The sequence below is a fragment of the Pseudochaenichthys georgianus genome, chromosome 20 (genome assembly GCF_902827115.2).
Source record: "Pseudochaenichthys georgianus chromosome 20, fPseGeo1.2, whole genome shotgun sequence".
Taxonomy (NCBI): domain Eukaryota; kingdom Metazoa; phylum Chordata; class Actinopteri; order Perciformes; family Channichthyidae; genus Pseudochaenichthys; species Pseudochaenichthys georgianus.
This window is the reverse complement of record NC_047522.1, coordinates 7,166,166-7,185,751: the sequence shown is the minus strand read 5'-3', so window position 1 is coordinate 7,185,751 and position 19,586 is coordinate 7,166,166. Positions and strand designations below refer to the sequence as shown.

Genomic DNA, 19,586 nt, shown 5'->3' with positions numbered 1-19,586 from the left:
ACACTCCATATGGGGCTTGTTTGCTCATGGCTGGCCTGGTAATCACTTTCAGGTGGAGCTGGAGGAGACGACACAAGGCTGAGGGGATTTTGGGGAGAGCTGGAAACCTTCCCCCCCTCTAGCCCCCCAACCCCCGCCGACAACCTCCTTTTCCACCGGGGTACTCCTGAGGTGACAGAGTGTGGAGCGTGTACCCTGTGAATTAGCTCACCTAGGGCCCATTACCTTAACAAACACAGCCAGCCCCTCCAATCAGCCTACTGCTGGGATGACAGGCGGCCCCTGTAAATCCTTCCTTACAGCCACTGTCCCACTCTGTGAGACTAAGGAGGACTTGTGTGTGTGTGTTTGCATGTAGAGTAAGGACTATAAACCCAAGTGTAGTAAAGGCATTGTCTTGAAGCAGCCAATTGCAGCTTTAATGGTTGCAAGAGTTAGTTACTTTCGAAAGTTGAACTTTACTACCCAGATGTTTTAGGACTTATCCTCAGTCTGAGACGCAACACACAAAAGAGACAAAAGGATTTACAGATGTAGTTCCTTTAAAAAAAAAAAATGAAATTAATTGATGCTTTGAATACCACAAACAAATGAATGTACTGCTTTCTACTAAGGGACTATTTATATGACTAGAACTTGCAACAAGTGGCTCTGTAAATGGTCAATAAACCATTTAGTGGTCTATAAATAACTCACAAGCCATCAATGAACACAGTTTATCATTCAGACTAGCTGGTTTAGGCCCCGTCCACATGGAGACGATATCAGTTGAATCCGCTATCGTATAGATGGTTCGTCCACACGAGGCCGAAACGGAAACACGGATTCGGAGCCCGAATCCGATACACTTTGATAACGGCTACTAAAGTGGGTAGGTCTGAGGACGAAACGCTTGCGGCTCCGTGTGTACGCCCTATACGATAATTTCCTGAAAACGATGATGCCATAGCCCCGCCTCTCCCCGCCTCTCCTGCTCACCCCCGCGTCATTGCTGATGCGTTTCGCCTACAACAACAATGGCGGATCACAGGGTTGCGTTCGTGCTCCAGACACAAAATCTACAGCTCCTCTACCACAACCATCAGCAACAATAATAATATAATATAATAATAATCGTCATCGGTTTTATTTGCTGCTTTTGGTGTATTTTGTGGCAGAAGTACAGCGCCACTTACATGCCCAGCATATGTACTACAGCGTCTCGAGCGTTTTCGTGTGGACGGACACGTTTGTGGAGCCGTTTCCGTGTGGACGGAAGACTTTTTTGAAAACGACTTAGGTTCGTTTTCGTCTCCGTGTGGGCCTTAGACACACCCAATTATATTCTAGTTTATTTTTACATTTTTTGTAAGGAAACTGAAGGCTAATTGGTTAGGAAATGTTCTTCTTAAACACAATAACCTATTTAATCCCATTGGATCTCCTAAAAAATGCCCGTTGCAAAGCTAGCACATGGCTGCTCTTAGCTCACACAATTCACGTTTTCCGAGAAGCATGGCTTTCACAGGATGGTCACGATAAAACAAAAAAGTTCAAAAGTCCCCAAACTTCCATTGAATTTTATTGTGTTGGCCGGTATACTATCTGCATCTCTAGACAAAACCAGAACAAAGCGAGGATATTCAGTGAATTGCCCATGTAAATGCCATGTTTAGTGCAGCGTTAATTCTGTGTCATGATAGCCAATTTAGTTTATAAACTGCACTTTATTCTTCTCACATAAACAGCGAAACTCATCACATAATGTCACGAACATCTGTAGGGTGGGTTACAGCAAAAATCTTGAGAAAATCTGATTCCACTTCTCGCTTACACAACTAATTAAAAAACAACATTGCCTCCATGAGGAGAATCTCTACCAGTGTCCTGCAGCCAACCGTCAAGAACTGACAACAGCGTTCCAAGAAATGGTGTTATCGTGTGATTGTTTGGATCCGATGCCACAAGAATCTGGCCAGCCAGCAGAGGTCTGCTTTTGGCTGCTATGATGCCTGCTACTTGACACTCCCGTCGGATTGATCTCCCCTCTTGTAAAACAGCATGCGACTTGTTCTCTCCGTCCAGAAAGGTAAGTGAGCCCACAGAGATTTCTCAAACTCAGGAAACACACACTAGCCCATATAATAGCGGGAGCTGATTTTTGTAACCCCTCCGTGTAACCGGAGCAGGCCAGCATGCCTGGAACGACACATGGACGGCACTTAAGCAGGTAGACTTGCCATCTGGTTCCAACACACGGGGTGGAACACTTGTTTTTTGGACCCTGAAGGTGGCAATACATTTTTCCGTGATCTGCTCCTTGCGGTTGTTGTAGCACAAAGCGCTTGGATTCTGTGGTGAGGTCGGCCTGGCTGATTTTGTACTGGTTCTGACCAGACTGGGAATGCTTGGTGTCAGCATTTATTTTTGCCAGGAGGAACAGGAAGCCAATCCCGCTAATTAACTCATCTCATTATTTCATGCAGGCTTTGATACCTCGTATACCTGTGCCCCTTTAACCTAATGTCTCTCCATGTCAACTGCTATCAGCTAAAAAGCACCTTGTATAGATATTGCATTGTCAGCTCAAACTCTTGGGATGTTCATTCAGTTCTTCTTCTTAGTAATATTGAGTTTTAAATACCGCTTTCTTAAACTCATAATTTCAATGTTTCACGGACAGTTTTTGTTGGAAACTTTGTTCAAGTGCAAGCGAGATTGAAACAAGTTAAGAAGGCTTCATGATTAAGCAGTATTGGAAATGTTAATAGTAATAGTACATGTGCAATGTCCCCAAACTATGGGAATTAAGGGGAAATAAAAATGTTGTTTCGTTTGTTGAGACAGGCATGAAACAGACGCATACATTCAATCAACAGCTCCACCACAAACAGTTATTTGAAACTGTTTACCTTTAAACAGAGCCAGGCCAGTTTTCCCACCATTCAAGCCTTGGAGACATAAAGGGTGTATTTTCCGAAATGTTACACCATATATTTGAATTTGTCCAGAATTAATAAAGATGGTACAAATATTAGTCTTTCTGTAACATATACCCCAGATATTTTAGAAATGTTCATTGTCCATGGAATCATGTACTGTATATCTTTCATGTTTTCCTTCCCCACTTATCTTCTCTTTGGCACCTTCTCCCTCCTTACCTCCCTCCGTCTCTGTGTGTGGCGTACTGTGGAACAGATGGCGAGGGCAAGGATGACCGCCAGACAGCCGGTGCGAGAGAGCGAGAGGCAGAAAACGACATGGTGGGGAAGTGGCAAACCGTTTCCAGAGGGTGAGGGACACAGAAGCATGAGGTAGCAGATGTGTAAAACACAAACGACCTTGTGGAGTTTGCGTCTCGTTCTTGGCGGGCTCCGATCAAACTCCTTACTCTCTCACTGTGCACATCAGAAGCTGAGGGACGCCCCTCTCGAGCCACCCTGGGCATCCTATAGTGCTCATTAGCAGTCCCACTAATACATGTTTATTTATGTAAACACGGGCAATATTTGCAGTATTAATCTAGCATTCACACTAAGTTTAGACCATTGACAGACTTGATTTAGAGAGCAGTTCCAGGCGTACAGAATATCTTTTTTAGAAGGAGCCTCTTGGGTGTGTGTGTGTGTGTGTAAAACTCACCCTCCCTAAGGCCAGATAGTGGGACACTGATGACCTTATCTGTTACATGCTTCCTGCTCCCCCACATCTCTCTACGGACTAGACCGCCTTCGTATCTTGTCAAGCTTTTTCAACCTCTTTATATAAACACTGACAGCCGTGCTGTTTCCAGCTCAATAATTAATATGAATATAAATATTTTGAATTCACAATGAATGTCATAGTTACCCGTGATGCTTATACATATCCTTATACTGTAATGTCATAAAAGCTACACAGCAAATAGCAAAGTGTTAAAGTCCCAGAGTACTGATGACCAGGGTAGAAATGTTTACACTTTGGAGTAGAATGGACATAAAGTACACTTCTCAGAGTGCACCAGAACCTCTCTTTGGTGTTGTTTCTTTGTGTGGTGTTCGTGTTGACTAGTGTTTATTCTGGGATGGTGGACTCCCTCAGAGTATATCTTTGCATTGAGTCTGTCTGGTCGAGAAGCCCCTCACTGCAGTGCGCAGTACCTCAAGATGGGCGGGAGCGCAACATGGGCGGAGCCTCAACGCCCCTCCTTCTCAACCTTTGAGGCACATGACGGGACGGCCCCACCTTCTCAACCTTTGAGGCACGTGACGAGCTTCACAGATGACGCGTTGCATCCTTTTTCCGGGGTAGCAGTTCTGTTATGTTAATCATAGCGTCAGAGTAAAATGGAGGTAAGTAATCCCTGAATAAATTAACTATTTGTTTTTGCTGCAGTTTAAAATGTGTTGATTTTAAGTCTCACTTATTTGCTGTCAAATGTGCGCTGTCACTACTAGGACGTGCATGTCCTAGTGATGCAGAAACTAACTACATTTAATAACTATTCATTATAACTACAAACTACATGTGTGTTGCTTCAAAATAGTAGGATTGCTGTATAAGCAAAGTCCTGAAAACTTTAGGAAAGTTTTAATATTATTTTTGCACTACTTGAGAAATACTAATAACTATACTAACCTATATTTCAATTCGATTTTTACAAAATAAATGTATATGCAGCTTATTTTATTCCTGCCTATTGCCTAACTATTTTGTTTGTGTTTATTTTCTTTGACCAGAAACACATCACACACTGATGAAAGGGATGTTCTCAGAAGGATAGAGCTTGTGCCAGAGCTGGCGGGGCGCATAAACAGTCAATGTGCGGAACAACTGTTCTCAGGAATGAGGAAAAACAATTACTTTTTGAACATGACAACACCCTTAACACACATATTTCTGCAAATAAATATACTACACCACTACAATGTGACAACAAACAACAAAGCTAAAGAGCAATACAGATCATCTGAAAAGTATCATCCCAGCAGATATGGAAATACAGCTTGATGTCAATGGGAGGATATCATTAGGTGAAGCATTTCTTAGAATCATTATGTTCTTGTTCTTTTATGTGGTTATCTGGAGAACTAATATTATTTAATTTCAACAGCTCCTCCTTCACAAGTTGGAATGGCCACTGCATTTTCAGAACACCACAGAGATGGTCAGGAGCAACAGGAGTGTAAGTTATCTGCTTGATATTGACAACTTGTATTCATACAAGTTGTACTGTATAAAGACATACATTTTGTGTTGTTGATTTGTTATCAAGTGAATGATGCCAAGGACCAGGGAGACTTTACTAGTATCAACACAGTTATGGCAAGCAAAGGTTGCTGGGGACAGGAACTTCAAGAGGTAAAGTGAACTAGTCAGCAGTTCAAAATATTGTATGTATGCTAAATATTACTTAAAATGCCGGTTTTCATTTACTTTTTTCTTCCTTTAGCTGGCACAGGTTCTGGACAAGACCCAAAGTCCAAACACACATCTAGCCTTTGTGAGCAAGATGGCTCTCACGCGGTCAGATTTTTGGAGTTTGGGTTTGGCTAATGACATGGATGGGATGGTAATCAGAGTGATCACGCTCTTTGTTTCTTGTACTCTTTCTAACTGATTTTGTATTAATTGTTGGCATGTTTCATGTACTCTGTATTTTACTGACTGTGTGTTTGTATTCTGCCAGATCCTGAACAGCTGTCTTACAGTTATTGAGAAGGTATTGAAGCTGTTCTAAAATATGTAAATATATGTATAAAACATACTATATTATATCAAACAATTATAAGATATTACATTATGAAACTACATCTGTTACAGAGAGTAGATGGCGTGTTTGCTGCCAACAGCCATGTTATAGCTGCCTGGTTTCCACCATCTACCACCATCAATCCGATGCAACACCTGCCGGTATTTTGATCATGATTATCCATGTTGCTGCTCCATATTCTTGTACCAACTCATCATTACTGAAGTCACATCAACACAACTGTTTTTTTTGCTTTTCCAGGAAAATGCAGCAAATCTCCAACGGCTTCTCCTTCCAGTGTGGGAACCTGGACACTCTGTGTAAGTACATGTAGTTCAGTCTTTGCTATTGTTTGTTTACTGTACAATGCAGTTTGCCATGCCGCACAACCATAATCAACTCTAGTCTGCAGGCACCGTTTGAAATAATGAGACCGTTAACGTTAGCAGCTGTTAGCTTAGCTACCGCCAATTTACGTTCCTCATGTAGATTGAATGATTTCGAAGCTCTCGCCTCCCGCCTGATATAATGCTGTTAACAGTTAAGTCTAACTTTGCACTACATTTGGTACTGTACATATGCAATAGAACAATTCCAGTTTTGGAGGAAGTTTTCATATGATTTAAGTTAAGTAAAAGTACAATACCACCCTGTGAAAATAGCCTGTAAAAGGCCTGCACTTAAAACCTGATTTAAGTAAAAGTATGCGAGTATAATCAGCTACATGTACTTTAAAGGGAACCTATCATGCCAAATGCACTTTGTGATGTCTTTTATACATATGTGTCCCCGGTGCGTCGGGGAACTCACGCAGCGTCAGAAAATAAAACCCTCTCTTTTCCTCCGTACCAAAATCTTTTGAAAACGGGTGTACAACGAGCGGATACAGATTCCATCCGAACTGACGTCAAATCGGCAGCGGACCCACAGAAAGTTGCTATCAGAAACAATGCCTGACGTGTTTTGGACGTAATCTCGTCTTTGTTTACATTAGCAAGCCTCGCTAACACTCAGAGCTAACCTGTACTGTGTAGAGCACATGTGTTTAAAAAGCAGGAAATAAAAAAAGAACTCACCTTGTTATAAACCTGCAAGAGAATAAGCATTTGAGCTCCATACTATTTCAGAAATAATCCTTGACGTGGTTTAAACAGGATGGCGTTTTATCACAGCAGAATTTAACTTTATCTCTGGTAGAATTCTGATCAAGCTAAGGACCCAAGATCTCTAACAGGGCTTCAAAAGAGGGGTTTGAGCAGTATGAGGGATGGCTACAATGGGTGAACTGTTTGGTATTTTGAAAAAAAACTTCACAGACATGTTTTGTATAGGTATGGCCCAACAATATATGTTTCAAATATAGCATGATAGGTCCACTTTAAGTATAAGTAAAATCACTCATTGTGCAGTGAAATTGTCCCTGTCAGTGTTTTACTATTTTTGGGATGATTTTAGGTTTTATATTACTGCTGCATTAATGTGTATGTTGCATTTGACTTCTGTTCATGGTAATGGCAGAGCTGATCTGATTTGCTATCAAAAGGTTTTTGTCAGTGTGACCCATCCATCAAAATATGATGTACAGTGTAGTTATATATTTGTGTTTATTGTTATCTTACAGTCATCTCCAGCCTTCAGGAGTACTCTGGTCCAGTGGAGGCAACCCTACATCCTAGCAGTTTGGACCACAAGAAACAGCTCCATGAGTACTACATTGCGTTGGATGGTGAGCTCCTTCCCTGCAAGGCCAAGTCTTCCCTGTCAGTTTTGATGAACTTTTTAAAGCAGGGGTTCCCAACCCCCGGTCCGCGGACCGGTACCGGGCAGAAATAGCTGTGAGTTTATCGTAATATTTGCAGAATTATAAATATATAAAAATATGTTATCATAATTGTAGTGGAAACTTCTGTGTAGCAATGTTCGAGGAGTCACCGACTCAGGAAGGAGACAAGGTAGAGCAGGAGTTTTGATGTCAGAGCACTGATGATTTATTAAGAGGTACGGCCGGAGAATTCACATCACAAGTCACAGCAGTCACGGTCTGACTGCACGGGTGGTTGCCACGTCAATTCTGGAGCGCCTCTCTCTTGTCAGCCCATTTAACTGGTTTCAGAGAGAGTCGTCAACATGTTTTGATAAGATAGCTTTAGACAGTTGGGCACACTGAGTCACTTGCTTCCGCCACTTATGGCCTCGAAGATGTCATACCTTGGAGTCCACAAACAACAAAGAAGGAAGTGTCCCAGTGCATCCACAACAAAGACCATCTGTGGCCTAGTATTGACCGGTCACAGAATGGGAACAATAACATTATTGGCTGAAGCAGCCTGTGTCCTTAAAGGACAGGAACAATAACATTATTGGCTGAAACAGCCTGTGTCCTTAAAGGACAGGAACAATAGACGTCAAGGTTGGTCCTGTATGTCACATCTAGGAGTCTGAGATAATTATTTCCCTAACAGTTCCTTTCTTTTTATCATTTATGATAACCTAAAACATTAGTCTAATAATAATTTGGTCAATAATTAACTCAATAGGCGTCTCCAGATTCGAGTGTGGTCTCACCTTACATTATTTACATCACAAAGTAGAATACGATTGAAACATTCAATCACAATGATTGATACAGCCAATCATAATAGGAAAAATCATCTCTCATCAGTGTTTGATCATCTTTTGTCAAAAGCATAATAATGAACACACATAATAACACAGATGCATAAATAGCAAAAATACTTGTTTTAAACTAATATATTTTATCATTTACAATTAGTTAATTTCATTTATCAAACTATAAAATCAAAACCAGCTTGCCGCTTTAAAGATTTACTCCAAGGCAATCACTAGTCAAAAGCATTTTAAAACTTAGGATCGAAAGAGATCCAGCTAAAAATTCACAGTTAGGGTATAACATTCACAATGGTGATTTGATCAATCTGTAATCTGCAAAAGTGCAGTGTCCTCAATTTTAGAATTACTTTTACTTAAATACGCTTTAGTCAAGAGTAAGGCACTTAGTCAAATCAATACATTAATTTCAGTCAAGTACATTGTTCAAAATCTGAAAAGGAAAAGTTAGGCAAATATTCAAAGACTTTTGTAAAAACCTGGAAAGGAAGGATTAAACGTTCTTAAAACTTGAATTATTACATTTGTGAATGCTACCACTGATCTGTACCAAATTAAGTCTATCAATTATTTCTATTAGCCATACTTACCTGAGCATCTACTTATGGTACTTGGAAAGGATTCTTCTGTGTTTATCTAATGTTGAATATAGAATATCAATTTCTTTAAATTATATTTCTCTAATTTGAGGATCAAATATGCTACATAATTGTTTATATGAAATATTATAAATATTTGTTTTGGGCCAAAACTGAAATTAATCCAGTACTTGAAACATCATTGTAGGTCTTTCTGTGCATGGATAATACTTTAAAGAGTAGTGTTGTTAAGCTTGATTGCTGGACGATTAAGGACATTAACATTATCTGTGATAATAGTATAAATATCTTATTATTCAATCTGAAAATATTAATTAATTAATTTTGTTTAGTGCGAAAGTGTAATCTGATCCGGCAAAATATATTAATCACCACTATTCAACACATGTCTGGTCATTGGAAATATAAAGACAGTCATTAATTGTACATCTGTAAACATCCAAGATATAAAATCAATTCAAAGTTCATCTTTGTACGGGAGCTGGAAGAACGTGTCCTTCAGTCTTTCTGACTCGTTCTCCTCCTCTCTTTATGACAAAGAGTGTGTGGTGTGTGTAAAAGCATCCTGATACTGTAGATTAGCACTGAGGTGCTGATTGGCTCAAACTCTTCTTCATCAGAGCGCCATATTTAAACCCCCCAATTGCTCTGCTTTTTTGTGTGGCTCATTCAGTGAGCACTGTAGTTGATCCCCCCAGTGAAACGGAGGCTCATCTGCCTGCATTCCTTCTGCTATCTGCTAGAGAGCAGTGCCAGACAAAACTGCGTATTCTAAGTGGCGCATCCAGGTCTCCCCCCGTGATGGGAGAGGTTAGGAAGACATCTTGTATGAAGCCTCTGAAGTCCTCGCTCGTCCCGCAGGGTTGTCTGCCTAAGCCCACCGAACAGAATGGTGAAGAAGCATCCCATCTCCTCAGATAGTTGAAGATTAGAATCCTCTCATCTCGAACGACCTCGTGCCTCCTTGCCCGTGGTGCCCTCTGCAGCCGGAGAGCATGACCCTCTCTCTCTGACCCTTGGCCTTCAGAGCTGTCCTAGTTATTGGGTTAACACTTGATAGGGATGTTTTCCTGAGTGCAGACAACTCAAAGTAATGGATTAGCACATTATCATTTAATTACAAAAATAGGATAGGCCCCTCAGAATTATTTGGGAGCCTTCCTGACACATGCACATGCATAAATGTAAGGTTTGTGTTAGTCATTTAACATGCAAGAATCATATACTCATCAGTCCAAAGCAGAGAAATGTTATTGTAATTTAAAGGTGAGCTAGTCCCTGTGGATATAACCCTTTCTCAATTATTCTAAATGTTATATTAATTCACCATTTGATAAAATATTAGTTTATCAGAAATATATATTTTCTCCTCTTCCATAAAACAGGTTTGAGAAATAAATGTTCCATTATAAAATTAATTACTCAATATAATTGACTCTTCCCTCCCTTTTCTTACATATGTCACATATGAAATAATAACTTAGGAGTCTATTTAAGCATGGTGTAATCTATTACTCGAGAAGACTCAGTATCACCTGTGTGCAGTTTGCAACAAAAACAATTGTGAGAAACATATATTATGCAGGAAATGTATACCTTTGTTGAAAAACAAAGCATCTCTGATTTGGGAGGAAAAGCTTCATCCCCCCTAACATCTGAGTTATTACTGATGGCATAGCATAGCATGAATGGAATGTGGTGTCTGAGGGTGTTATTACTGAGAAATGTCAAACAAATTCAAAACCTTACATTTGAAAACAGGTTTGCATTCCTCCACTTAAGGTGACGTTATCATTGGAAACAATAAAAGCTATTTGTTTTGATGTAGAATCTGTCAATTGAATCGTTAGATCAGAACAGAATGGTCGTATTGTAGCCTGCGTACCGTGCAGCCTTTAGTTTTACCAGGTGCAAACATGGTCATATAATGTGAATACATGTAGAACTAAGAGGCCCCTGATATTAGGCCTATTTTAAAAATAGTAGGGGCTTTTAACAGCTTGCCAACTTTACAGGCATCCTCTGCATAGCAGTATGAATAGCCTTAAAACAACCCACTCTACGGTAACGAGAGTCATATTTCTGAACCAAATGCCCTAAGTTAAGCCGTTAGTCCCATCTGACTGACCCAAGGGTTTGGTGCTGGTGTGACCGGGAGGCTTCCAGGTGTTCAAAGCAGATGTCATGTTCATGGGGGGAGTGGCCCACGTGAGACAGTATCAGTTTGAGGAGCATTGTCTCTGGGAGCAGGGAATGGTGTCCATTCTCGGACCAGACCATTAATGTCATTTCATGTAGAGCAGCCATAGCATCTCTGTGACTGCACTCAGCCGGGCGGTAGCAGGGTAGAACTGGGTGACTCTTGAAGCCGTCCAAGGCCATAGACCAAATAGAACCACGTACCAACAAAGGGACACAAGGTCATCAATGTCTCTCTTTACCATTGGCCTAATTGCACAATAAATGAGTGGGGGAAAAATGTGGAAGACTAATCCATCATGTGAAATGTTGAGTTAATCTAAATAATTACTTATGGGTTGAAATCAAATTAACATTAGCATTTAGAACTAAAGTCAGTCCAAATTGGACTTGCACGGATCAGAATCTAAGCAATACACCATTTTCCCAGCTCTGTAATGAAAAGGATAACAAGATTAGGTATACAGGAGTGTTCAAAACACCCAAACATGCACACTTATCTTATTCTAGTAGAGATTAGAGGACAAGGTCTAATGTTGTGAACAAAATGATCAAGTCAAAGTTATTTTATTTATTCTAATGTTATGTACCACATTTAATTTAATGATTAATCTTGAGTTACTAATAACTTTAAAGAAGGCAACAATTTACAATTTGGATAAAGTGAAAACTCATCCTGTGTGTGGGTGTGTGTGTGTGTGTGTGTGTGTGTGTTTGTCTTCCCAAGGTTTAAAACATTTGGGACAGCACAGCAGTGAGAATGTTATGAGAACCAATATGTTGTTTACACTAAACTCGAAGGAAGCTAGACTGGAACACTTTAAATAAATCAAAACGCTTGCACATTAATTCAATACATTTAACATTTAGCTCGAGCTGGGTTCAATACTTTTCTTTATGGTATTTAAAATTGGGCTCGAGTAGAACCCCTGAATTTGGCTTGCAACACAAAGTGATACTGATCTCTGTTGGACTTGGTCATGTTATGATTCAAAGCGTGGGCCTGTGAAAGATGCCCTTGGAAAACAACATCTATTTTTTAACTGTAATTACTTATTTTAAAGAGATTGCAACATTATACTTTTTAAAGTATTGCTCAATTAATTTAACACATTTTATTATGCACACAATAAAAAAACTTCAACGAATATATTGATCCTGGCTTAACCAGCGACCTTCACTCTGTTGTTCATAAGCTCGGTTTCAGAAAACTTGTCAGTAGTTTAACAACTATTTTAATTTTTAGTAATGTCTATGGAGACCAATTGGTTGATACGAGAAATAATTTGAAGCAGTTTAATAAAGAATGTTAGACTATTTTTAAAACTGTAATTGAACTTCAACTTATATTAATTATCTGATTCCAGTGGCCAGTTGGAACAGACAATCAATAAAGTTTCCATTTTGCAGCAACAGCACAAAAGGTTTCAACAACAATTAATGAAACAAATAATACAACATTGACCTACAAAAACAGATTTTGCAACCCTGATCTCCTCAGGCAGCTCTCTGAGGGTCTTGGGGCACAGGACGGGGCATAGGGTTTATACAAGGTCACAAACATATCTTAACATATCAGCAATACCATTTAAGAATGGATTCTTAAAGCAATATAATCTTCTTTTCTTCTTACACCTACAGCGCACACCCTGAACAGTGTGCTTCTTGTTTACATTTTCCTCTGCACACTGAGAGGCAGGACTTAAAAACACTCTTTTTTCTATTTATTTTCATTTTGCAGCACATTTATACGACCAGAGTTTTGCTTTACATCTTTATATTATTTATTTTCTCAAGTCATTTACTTTTGGTGAGATAACTAAAGTTTATTTCATTTTACCCTGGCTGTGGACTGATTATTACCCATTTTGTTTATGGTTAGTTATAAAATCAACACTGCAATTTGGACAAACAAACATGTACTCTCAACAAATACCAGCGTCCCAGCAAAACTGACTCTGCTCAATTTAGTCCGAATTTAGGAGTTTTCAGAGGGGGCAGAAAATGTATATGGGGCACCTGCGCGCGCCCCACCCTTGTACAAGTTGCTAAGATCGTATCGTCCAAAAGCAATAGCTAGTGTATGCCTCCCGGACCGCCACCGACTTGCTCCAACCAGCTGGGTAGAGCGCCGTGACGCGTCACAGCACTACCCGCACCTCGTGATTGTCCCAATTTTTAGCCAGTAATGTAGGAGGAAATTGTTTACAAATCGCGAGGGCTTTTAACCTATCCTCTTGCAACACTACCCATTTCCTGATAGCGCTATTTTCCCCCGACCAAGGGAAACATAGACTTTTCTTCTTTTCTGCCCTTTCTCTCCCAAGAACAGCAGCTCAACAGTAGTCCTACTCGACCAGCTCTATACACCTGACGCCGTGTTAAACACAGTGTCGTTCTACACTTCCTATCACTGCCCACCTGTGATCAATTAGCCTATAATTTAGTGTATGCCTCCCGGACCGCCACCGACTTGCTCCAACCAGCTGGGTAGAGCGCTGTGACGCGTCACAGCACTACACGCACCTCGTGATTGTCCCAATCTTTAGCCAGTAATGTAGGAGGAAATTGTTTACAAATCGCGAGGGCTTTTAAACCATCCCGTTTTTTAATGGGATGGTGGTGACGTGAGTGAAAGATATAGACAAGACTGTGATTTTAGGCTGAGGTGTATCTCTAAGCTGCTTATGTTAAACCGACTGTTTTGGACCGCTAAAAACCCCAGAATTCGGCGATTTGTTCAATACAAATCTCTACATTGCTGTTATACAGAAATTCCACTTTGCTGAGGTGTGTCTTTAAGGCTATTCTCCAAACATGAGTAACCAAAACGAAACACAACTGCTCAGTTTCACAGGTAATTTTAGGACACCGTAAATCACAGATTCTGGCAAGGCAATGTTCAAACGTAGATTTGAAAATCACTTACCAGCTCTGCCGATTTGTTGGTGTCCTTTTTTGTTCGTGACGCCAATTTGTAGTGGAAACTTCTGTGTAGCAATGTTCGAGGAGTCACCGACTCAGGAAGGAGACAAGGTAGAGCAGGAGTTTTGATGTCAGAGCACTGATGATTTATTAAGAGGTACGGCCGGAGAATTCACATCACAAGTCACAGCAGTCACGGTCTGACTGCACGGGTGGTTGCCACGTCAATTCTGGAGCGCCTCTCTCTTGTCAGCCCATTTAACTGGTTTCAGAGAGAGTCGTCAACATGTTTTGATAAGATAGCTTTAGACAGTTGGGCACACTGAGTCACTTGCTTCCGCCACTTATGGCCTCGAAGATGTCATACCTTGGAGTCCACAAACAACAAAGAAGGAAGTGTCCCAGTGCATCCACAACAAAGACCACCTGTGACCTAGTATTGACCGGTCACAGAATGGGAACAATAACATTATTGGCTGAAGCAGCCTGTGTCCTTAAAGGACAGGAACAATAACATTATTGGCTGAAGCAGCCTGTGTCCTTAAAGGACAGGAACAATAACATTATTGGCTGAAGCAGCCTGTGTCCTTAAAGGACAGGAACAATAGACGTCAAGGTTGGTCCTGTATGTCACATCTAGGAGTCTGAGATAATTATTTCCCTAACAGTCAGTATTTTTTTAAGTGTGTCTAAGTAGAAACAAACACACAAATAATGCACTTATAATAAATAATTATATATTTTATATTAATAAAGACAGAAAAGACATGTGTGCTTACAAAGAAGCATGTGACTTTGACTCAAAACAACATCAGGAACAATTAAAACAAATTAAATGTTTGCATTGTGTAACTGTAAAGACCTTAAAGCACAACATTCATTCTGCCTATAAAGTCATAAAGTGGGACAAATTAATTGCATTTTACTACGAAATCACATGTGACCTTAATGGAATCACATGTGACCTTAATGGAATCACATGTGACCTTAACGGAATCACATGTGACCTTAATGGAATGACATATTCACAGTTGAGAGTACGCGATGACCTCATCACATGACATCACAGATGAGAGTAGAATCGATGACCTCATCATGACATCACAGATGGCCTTCAAGTTGACGAGGCGAGAGCTCTGAAGTGCAGGCATTCTTCAGTTCTTCAGTTCAGAGCGGCGAGTGGTACACGTATTCAGTCAGAGCAAACTAACTTCACAGTTTCCCAGACAAAACACGTATCACGTAGACACAGAGATTTCTATTCCTACGCACAACACAAGTCCACAGACAGCGCCATGGATAGAACAAAGTCAGACCAGAGCAGCAAGGAGACATCCCACAGCCAGCACGATGAGAGTCTGCTGCAGTTTGACGCAGAGACCGTCAAACTGCTCGTGATGAGAGGAGACGAACTCTTTGAGTGTGTGACAGTCTGTGAGGAAAGATACGGCGCTCTGGAGGGAAGATACGGCGCTCTGGAGGAAAGATACGGCGCTCTGGAGGAGGAGATGGAAGCTAATGAGGCTCGCCACAAGCAGCAGCTGGACGAGAACCTGGTGACCATAAACCTGCTGAAAAGAAGAGAGGAAGAACTCCTTCAGAGCCAGGAGAAGTCCACCAAGGACCTGGCTGAGAAACAACAGAGCTGGGAGAGTGGAAAACAAGGCATGAAGCATGTAGTGGACGAGAACAACCACCAGGCCGCTAGAAACCACACCTTGGAGACGGAAAAACAAAAGCTGGAATGGAAAGTGAAAGGGGTGATGAAGCACAACAGTCAGCAGACCTTTAGAATCCACACCTTGGAGAAGGAAGTCCACCAGCTGGTGCTCCAGTTGGAAAAGCAGGGAGAAAAGAACTCTGAAGACCAACAACCGATGGAGGCCAAGCTAAAAGAGGTGGAGAAGGAAAAGGACGACCTGGCTAAGAAGTACCTGAGCTGCGAGACTGAGCTCAAACAGGTGGAGGCCAAGCTAAAAGAGGTGGAGAAGGAAAAGGACGACCTGGCTAAGAAGAACCTGAGCTGCGAGACTGAGCTCAAACAGGTGGAGGCCACACTAAAAGAGGTGGAGAAGGAGAACGAGGATCTGGCTAAGAAGTACCTGAGCTGCGAGACTGAGCTCAAACAGGTGGAGGCCACACTAAAAGAGGTGGAGAAGGAGAACGAGGATCTGGCAAAGAAGAACACAAGCTGGGAGACGGATGTCAAACAGCTGAAAGACCAGATGAGAGAGAAGGAGGAAAAGTTCTCCAAAGACCTCGCCGAAAACCAGCTGAGCTGGGAGAGTGAGAAACATCAGCTGGAGGGCGAGAGGAGAGAGATGGAGACGACATTAAAACAGGTGGAGGAATCCAAGAAGAAGCTGGCTGAGGAGAACCGCAGCTTGGAGATGGACGTCACACTGAATGTCAGGCTGGTGAAGCAGTTTGAGAAGGACATGGAGGTGCAGCGGGAAGAGTTCTCCGAACGACACCAGAGCTGGGAGACCAAGGCCAGTTCCATGGAGACCGAAATAAAAGAGGTCACTCAGGAGAAGGAAGACCTGGCTCAGACACTTCAGAGCCAGGCGACTGAATTCAAAGACATTCATGAGAGCCACCTGAGCTGGGAGACAAAAGTCCAGCAGCTTGAGGAGGAGATGAAGGAGCAGAAGGAGAAGTGCTCCAAAGACCTGAGCCAGAAACACCAGAGCTGGGAGACCACGGTTCATCTGATGGAGACTCGACTGAAGGAGGCGAAGGAGGAGAGGGACGACCTCGCTCAGACGCGACTGAGCTGGGAGACTAAAGAGATGAAAATGGAGGACGAGAAGACACTTCTGGAGGACCTGTGTCTTCACATGAAGAATAAGAGCAGAGGATTCTTCGCTCACAGGAGGGCGACTGAGGAAAGGGACGTCGTGTTGCAGAAAATGCTACGCAAGATGCAAGAGAAGGAGATGAGAAAGAAAGCAAAGGGGGAGAAAGAGGAGAAGGAGGAGGCCGGACGTCAGTAGCTGCCTTTTCCTCTCCTCTTTCCCTCCTCTCACCTCCTTCCTCCTACCTCACCCCCTCCTGCCTTCCCATTTTCATACTCAGGGTTTTCTCCTGGAGCTCAGGTTTTCCCGCAATCTGTATAATGGATGTAAAAAAACTCACTTTAAGCCCCTCCCCCTTTAACTGTACCTACTTCCTGCTACCTCACCCTCTCTCACCTTACTCCATCCTTTACCTCCTTCCTCCATACTCCCCCTCCCTTCACCCCAAACTCTCTCCTCCATGTCCCTCACCTCTTCCTTCCTACATCACCCTCTCTTCCCATTTTCATATTTAGTGTTTTTTAGTTGTATTTAGACTTGATTTTAAAATAAAATGTTAATTAAATGTATTCTGTGTGTGCCTCACTGTGTAAACGTATACAGTATATATTAATTACTGTAGACATGTTGGTTACTAAAGTACCGCTATCTGTTCTGTTTGTGATTTAAACAACTTTGAATTGAATAAATACAACAACAATAGAATATGTTTGTGTAGATTGTTCTTTTATTTTGGGGTTCAATTACATTGTTTTGTTTTTTAAAAATGTGTTGATTTCATATGAGCTGTTAAAGTGCTCAAAGCTCAGGGTTATTTAAAGGTCCCCTATTATACTGTTTGTCAGGTCTCAGAGACAGAACATGTCTTGTAATGATACAGAAACAGGAAGCGTCTGTTGAAGACTCAGGAGAACATTGAGGAAGTTGGTCAGGAGACTGAGTCTGCAGTCGGATAATCCAAAAATCAGCTCCTAAATTCTAACCCTATCGTCTATTCCTTGACCTCTGAGTGAAACGTCACGGGGTTAAGGGATAGTGGATAGGAGAATTCAAAAGGACTTAGGAGAAGAGACTGCGGTACTTTAGAGAATCCGAATGCACTTTCACTATCCGACGTGTTTATGATGCGCCAGCGGACGTCATTGTGTGCGTCTGCTGCTGTGGGGAACCATGGAAACCACAGTTTTCTATACAGCGGACTACAACATGGATGTTTAATAAGAACGACGGACTCATCTAGAGACTCTGCACCGTGCTCTGATGCTGCTGCTTTGCTTTATGAACGGGGACAACAGAGAAACATATTCTTCATGACCAAAGTTGGAATTGAAATAAAAAAGGAAAGTGAAACTTATGCTCGTCACCCTCTCCCTCCGGTCCACATTAATACCAATGATCCCAATACGTATGATTGTATGAACTAAAGATCTTAAAATCAATACAGATGTATTTATTATAAACGTTAGTCCTTAACATCTATCACTGTGTATATCACCATTCAAGCATCTTTTAAAAGTTGAACAAACCCCACACAGCTCAGTAAAGACTGTGAAATGTTGACTTTATTTGATAATTTCAGTGAAAACTAACGTTCATATTTCTATTTTTGATTATAATACTGATGAACGTTCAAAACAAAGCACTTTGACAACTTACCACCTATGTTTTAAAATGCTTAATAAGCACCGTAACTTTCATGATATCATTTCTCGGTCATAATCGGTTGTTTCCGTGAACGGCCGACTGTTGAGTGACGGCAAATGCTGCGGCTGCAAGGCATTGTGGGGCAGCATTTTCGCTTCTCCTGTCAGTTAGGGAGGTCCAGTGGTTCCTAAGCTAAAGGAGGTTATAAAGGAAGTTTGAAACCTCCTTTCCTATCATTCTCATCATTCTAGAGAATTCGAACGGCACTTATCATGGCTGCCACTGAGGGACTTCCGGGTCATTTCACTCCTTTAGGAAGGTTCCTAAGCTAAATGGACTATTCGACTGCAGCCTGAGTCTGAACAGGGAGTTGAGGAGACACCAGACTTGCAACATAGTGAGCCTCCTTCGCCGTCCCCAGTAACTGAAGCACCTGATCTGAGGAAATCCACAAGACATAGAAAACCGCCTGACAGACTTATAGAACAATAAACTGTTGACATGCAGTTATAAGTGACTTTAAGAAAAGAGCATAATTGATATTTGTGTCATAAGTTTTGTTCACAATAGATCTTTAATTTTGAGTAAATAGCAAGTTAGAAACTGCTATACTTTCTTTACAGTATGTTTAGACATTTTGAATGTTTAAAATGTTTACATTTGAAGACTGTACGTTCCAGAAGCTTTATAATTAAGAAATGTGTTATACTGAGCTGTTTGGAAAGGGGATGTAATGATAGGTGTTTATGCCTCGTTGCAAAGCATATATGTTACCACTATTATACTGTTTTTCATCAATATATCACAGGTCTCAGATATATACAGAGCCTGTCTCTGATTGGTTGAAACACCAAACAGATCATTGCAGCATTACCCATAATCCCCTCTGTTTCAGCCCTGTTTCCAAAGTGCTGATCCTCTGTCTGTTACTTTAGATGAAAATAAGGAGCCCCTCCCCACGCCCCTCTGAGAGACATTTGGTTACAAACAGTGGTGTAGTGGGGATTTTTTTACTGGGGGGACGCTATTTTAAATTAGGTCATCCCAAACAATGCCAAACAAGTGCGCACGCGCGCAGTGCAC

The 19,586-nt window shown here is 41.4% G+C and overlaps 1 protein-coding gene across 2 annotated transcripts; it reads left to right on the top strand.

Annotated features, from left to right (window-relative positions):
• Positions 1-15,090: 15,090 nt before the first annotated feature.
• LOC117465964 (golgin subfamily A member 6-like protein 22) lies at positions 15,091-17,428 on the top strand. Of its 2 annotated transcripts, XM_071206911.1 has the most exons (2): positions 15,093-15,959; positions 16,128-17,428. In XM_071206911.1, exons 1-2 carry the CDS (start codon positions 15,357-15,359, stop codon positions 17,055-17,057), a joined length of 1,533 nt encoding a protein of 510 aa, XP_071063012.1. In that variant the 5' UTR covers positions 15,093-15,356; the 3' UTR covers positions 17,058-17,428. The 2 variants fall into 2 exon arrangements, with proteins under 2 accessions (XP_071063011.1, XP_071063012.1); XM_071206910.1 differs by having other exon boundaries at positions 15,091-17,428.
• Positions 17,429-19,586: the final 2,158 nt, after the last annotated feature.